Source organism: Staurois parvus, unplaced genomic scaffold, assembly GCF_062004578.1.
Source record: "Staurois parvus isolate SC_StPar_1 unplaced genomic scaffold, SC_StPar_1.0 ptg000374l, whole genome shotgun sequence".
In the NCBI taxonomy this organism is placed as follows: domain Eukaryota; kingdom Metazoa; phylum Chordata; class Amphibia; order Anura; family Ranidae; genus Staurois; species Staurois parvus.
The window spans coordinates 995,117-1,001,116 of NW_028318170.1; the positions used below are offsets into that span (position 1 = coordinate 995,117).

Below are 6,000 nucleotides of genomic sequence, written 5' to 3' on the forward strand. Positions count from 1 at the left end.
CTGGGACCAGGTCGCAGCTTCCAGGTACACCCAGCTGAGGTGGAGGAGACCGCTAGTGGGAGCAGAGTACAACGGGAGAAGACACAGGGAATCCAATGGGCAAGCCGAGATCAGGACAGGCGGAAAACAAGCAAGGAAGGAATGAAGCCGGGGTCGGTACACAGCTAGCCAATATAGGATTCACAGCAGAACCACAAGGGAACTCCAACAACACGAAGTTGCTCAGGCAGAGTGGTCTAGTCAGAGCACATCTTATATAGACAGGCAGACAAGGAGGCGGGACAGGAAGTGATGAAAGGGAAGGAAATAAAACCCAGGGAATAGCAGACAACGCCCATAGAAGCACAGACAAACACACATGAGAAGGGATCAGGAGCAGCAAGGAGGTAAGAATAAACAAGAGGCTGCAGGCTAACTTGTGACATCTAGTATACATCCCGGGTAGGATACAATTTGAAACACAAAATCATAAATTATAATAGAATAAATATTCATAAAAAATAATAATAATACATTTAATTCAATAATGTAATCAAACCAAAAACACTGAAATGTGAAATAGAGCGCCAAGTTCGCACATCGCTGAGCTCAGTCGCAGAATCGTTTTCAGTGTCTGATGAGGAATTTCCCCCACGAATCATTATCACTCAATTCTGCAAGTGGTTCTGATTTACTATCGCTGTTCTCTAGCCGTTCTAAAACCGCGTCTGACCTAAAGGGACGCTTTTTGGACGCCATGGACGTTTCTCAGTTTCCAGGCAGAAAGAACAGTAAAAATGCAGGCAGGGCGCAGGACAAAGCACTCGGGACACAATGTATGTGAAATGGTTTGATACAGGAATGTTATACGATGTGATTTTAGGGTATTTAGTGAATGTCACTTTTTAACATTTTTGAATTTCCCGCCAGTTCCGTCCCCCGTGCGTCCCGTATGTCCTGACGTCGCAGGGAACAGAACACAGAAGACGGATGCCGGCATCGGCCGGAGGACATTACAGGGGACACTGCAGGGGGGACATCACAGGTGTGCAGGACAAGGTACGTTTTGCAGGGATTGCTGGAGAAGCGCTGCAGGGTATTCCCGAGTGTAGCTCGAGGCTACTGCTTCTGGTACTGAAAGTTAACCCCGAGCTACACTCGGGAATACCACCAGGGGGGTAATGTCTGAACACAATTTTGCAACTCTGACCCGTGTTAGTAAATCTGTACAAATCATCTCAACTACATTGTGTATCCAGGTGGATTACACTGGATTGTTTTCAGGACACTGGGCTTCATTTAATGGGAAATGGTGACAATCTACTGATTTTTTTTATTGTCAAAGGAACACTGACCCCCGACCTTTCACCCTTAACTTCACCCTAACACTAACCTTGGAACAAATCTTCATTCACATATTATTATTTTAAACGTTTTTACATTTTGTTTTTTTACAAAATTTTGTTTTTTTCCAGCTTTCTCGCCTGCAAGGACACAAAGATACAATGTATGATATAATGGATCCTGTATGTATACACTGTGTTATATAATGGATCCTGTATGTATACAATGTGTGATATAAATGGATCCTGTATGTATACAATGTATTATATAATGTGTCCTGTATGTATACAATGTATGATATAATGTGTCCTGTATGTATACAATGTATTATATAATGGATCCTGTATGTATACAATGTATGATATAATGGATCCTGTATGTATAAAATGTGTGATATAATGTGTCCTGTATGTATACAATGTATGATATAATGTGTCCTGTATGTATACAATGTATGATATAATGGATCCTGTATGTATACAATGTATGATATAATGGATCCTGTATGTATACAATGTATGATATAATGGATCCTGTATGTATACAATGTATGATATAATGGATCCTGTATGTATACAATGTATGATATTGTCAGGGATCCTGTCGCCGTGTGACGGTGAAGGATCCCCTTGGGCCGTGGCGGTGTGCATGCATGGGAGTGTGCAGGCATTCATGCGCAGAAGTGCGCGCATGCGCAGTAGCATACACGTCACCGCAAGGCGGGCTATTTAAATCTGAAATACGGTGAAATCAATGCCTTCTGGTCTATATGTCCCTGCACTCTATTACCTGATCCTGTTGCCTGTATTCTGATCTGACCTGACTAAGAAAGAACTCCGTCTGCACCGACCCCGACTATCCCTGACTATCTGCCTGCCTGCTCCCTTGTACTTGATTTGCTCATTTAATACTGACCCGGCTTGTCTGACTCTGCTGCACCTACTTACCTGTACCTGGCTTGCATCCTAACGGCTGCCATAGTTACCTGCTGCTTCACCCACGGTCCTGCACCTGGCCTGCATCCTGGTCACCACCATACATACCTGCTCCTGTGTCCAGTCCAGTCTGCATCCTGATTGTCACCATATCTGCCTGCTGCTGCACCTACATTCCTGCATCTGCACCTGGCCTGCACCTGGATCTCCTGGGTCTTCACTTTCCTGCCGCCAGCTCGAGACCTACCCGGCACTCGTGCCACTCCTGGCTCTCCGTCCTCTGTTCCCACTATCAGGGGCTCCGAGCGGGAGTAGAAAGAGGATGCCTCCTCTCCACGTCAGGCTCCCCAACCAGGTACGTGATAGATATAATGGATCCTGTATGTATACAATGTATTATATAATGGATCCCGTATGTATACAATGTATGATATAATGGATCCCGTATGTATACAATGTATGATATAATGGATCCTGTATGTATACAATGTATGATATAATGTGTCCTGTATGTATACAATGTATGATATAATGGATCCTGTATGTATACAATGTATGATATAATGTGTCCTGTATGTATACAATGTATTATATAATGGGTCCTGTATGTATACAATGTATTATATAATGTATCCCGTATGAATACAATGTATGATATAATGGATCCTGTATGTATACAATGTATGATATAATGGATCCCGTATGTATACAATGTATGATATATGGGATCCCGTATGTATACAATGTATTACATAATGTGTCCCGTATGTATACAATGTATGATATAATGTGTCCCGTGTGTATACAATGTATGATATAATGGATCCTGTATGTATACAATGTATGATATAATGGATCCTGTATGTATACAATGTATGATATAATGTGTCCTGTATGTATACAATGTATTATATAATGGGTCCTGTATGTATACAATGTATGATATAATGGGTCCTGTATGTATACAATGTATGATATAATGTGTCCTGTATGTATACAATGTATGATATAATGTGTCCCGTATGTATACAATGTATGATATAATGTGTCCCGTATGTATACAATGTATGATATAATGGATCCTGTATGTATACAATGTATGATATAATGGATCCTGTATGTATACAATGTATTATATAATGGATCCTGTATGTATACAATGTATTATATAATGGATCCTGTATGTATACAATGTATGACATAATGTGTCCCGTATGTATACAATGTATTATATAATGGATCCTGTATGTATACAATGTATGATATAATGGATCCTGTATGTATACAATGTATTATATAATGTGTCCTGTATGTATACAATGTATGATATAATGGATCCCGTATGTATACAATGTATGATATAATGGATCCCGTATGTATACAATGTATGATATAATGGATCCTGTATGTATACAATGTATTATATAATGTGTCCCGTATGTATACAATATATGATATAATGGATCCTGTATGTATACAATGTGTTATATAATATTTCCTGTATGTATACAATGTATGATATAATGGATCCCGTATGTATACAATGTATGATATAATGGATCCCGTATGTATACAATGTATTATATGATGGATCCTGTATGTATACAATGTATCTTTCTCTCCATTCATAAAGAAATAACATGGGGCGGGCTGCAAATGACTGATCACTGTGGCTGCCAATCAGAAGCTTTCACAGTGATCAGGTGACTGGGAAGTGGGAGTCCCGGGCCCCGATCATTAGTACGATACCTGGGGCTCTTGGCGAGATCCTAGTCTCTGTGCAGCGCTCCCAGCACAAAGACAGGTACACAGATATAAGGCCCCCAGGATAAAGACCCACTTCTGTGAGGCCCCATATGTGCGCACTGTCAGCGGGAAGGGGTTCATCCAGTTGGAAGCTCCTGACTGGTCGCTGGCTTTCCCTGGATGACTTTCCTAGTTCTTCCTCACACAGATATTGATCAGAAATTGGTAGGAAATGGTCATTATAGATGGGAACTCACCATTCTGGGCTCTCCTCTCCTGGAGGTCATTTGCGGGTCCCATCAGACCGATCAGTGTAAAGACTTCAAAGGTGACATCCAGAGCCCCTTCTTCTCCATATGTGTCTATCAGGATGTTCTTGGTGGAGATGCAGTCGGCATTTTCTAGTTTTCCTCGGGGGATGGGAAGTTTACCTCCATAGTAGAAATCAGACAATTTGTCCCTAAATCTCTTGAAGTCACATCCTTTCAGATCCTCCAGAGAATATATGAGAAGATCCCCGGGGGTTTGTTTCCTCTTTTCTCCAACACCAGGAGCCGACCCTGCAGAGAGGACAATCAGCAACCATAAACATTCATCCTGATTGGATGATTTCTGACACATGACAGCTGATAAGTCTATACTGGCAGGTGGTAATGTTATAAAGAGCATATAGAAGAGGAAGGAAATCCCCCCCAATATGTATATACAGTATGTACATTATCCTATGGAGGGATTGGCTGTGATAATGTCACATGACCTCTTCCAGGATGGTGTGTTACCTCTCTGATGGATGAATATTGAACACAAATCCTAGGGGTCTATTTATAAAAAAGAAATCACCTCCATGAATAATCCCCATAATGTCAAATATGTTTATTTCCTTTTGTCGCAGGAAAGATGAATCCTATCTCATGGCTGTGATCTGCTGACTGGCCTCTCCTGTGTAACCTGACACTTGCCCTGACACAGACGAAGCAGTGAGGGATTTCAGCCCCCCTCCTCCTCTCAGACTGTAATAGAGAGAGCCAATCATAAGAGCCATTAAAGGAGCCAATGACAGGGACTTTCTCAAACAGGAAGTGCCGCTGCAAAGGATTGTGGAAGATGCAGTCTTGAACAGAAAGGGCCTTATAGGCTGATATGGAGATAGAATTACAAAAGAACTACGAAAGCCATCATGCTTGGAGAGAGCAGAGTGAAGTGGTCCATCTTGGGGTTCTCCTGAGGAGAGGAGATTGCATGTGGCAGGAGAGAGATGGGACCTGGCAAAGAAGTGCTTATGGGCAGTGCACTGCGTGCTTGGTGATCTGCATCAGCCAAGGGAACATCCAAACTGAGAGAAGTGGCCTACAGTACAATGCCCACCCTTGCAGTGTGAAGTGCTTATTGTGAGGTGACCACAGGAGCCGGTCATCTCCAGGACCATGGTTTGGACCTTAGCCACAGGATCTGGTGAGAGGGATTTTGCCCACTGGCAGATGACAGGAACACTGCACACATACAGAGATATTACACTTCTCCCATATGCACCAGGCACTGGGTTGTGTAGATGGACCTGCTGAGCAGACACAGTATTCGCTTTGCTATACAAATCCTGCCGCGGGATTACAATTATACTTTAAGTGTGTAAGGAGTTTAAGTGCACCAATGAAAGTGTCTCGCTGAAGATCCCAAGATTCATCCTGTTACCAAGAGACTGAAGTTACTGGTGCCATACGGGCACACGCATGCGTAGTCAGGCCTCTATATTGCATGGTGTGGGAGGGAATAGTTTACCTTGGAAAGTAGCTATTAAGCATCAGTTGGGCGCAGTGTTTGCCTATTGGGCTTGTGGTGTCGGGGGTTAGAAGGGAGAAGTCTGACACAACAGAGAGTCATTCTGCTCTCCTCCTGCTTGGACATCATAGAGCTGAGTTTATGTAGAGGAGGTAAATCCACTTTGAGGGCGCCATTTAAGTGTTGTCTCTGCTCTTGGGGTTATTCACGGTTGGAATCC

General features: G+C 42.5%; 1 protein-coding gene across 1 annotated transcript in view; it reads right to left on the reverse strand.

The window, feature by feature from the left end:
* LOC149456150 (NACHT, LRR and PYD domains-containing protein 3-like) overlaps positions 1 to 4,559 on the reverse strand; it is a 34,529-nt gene extending 29,970 nt beyond the window's left edge. Inside the window, exon 1 of the mRNA XM_089685369.1 lies at positions 4,262 to 4,559. Within this exon, the coding sequence (XP_089541495.1) occupies positions 4,262 to 4,304 (43 nt within the window). The 5' untranslated portion in view covers positions 4,305 to 4,559. The remainder of the gene's footprint in view (positions 1 to 4,261) is intronic.
* Positions 4,560 to 6,000: the final 1,441 nt, after the last annotated feature.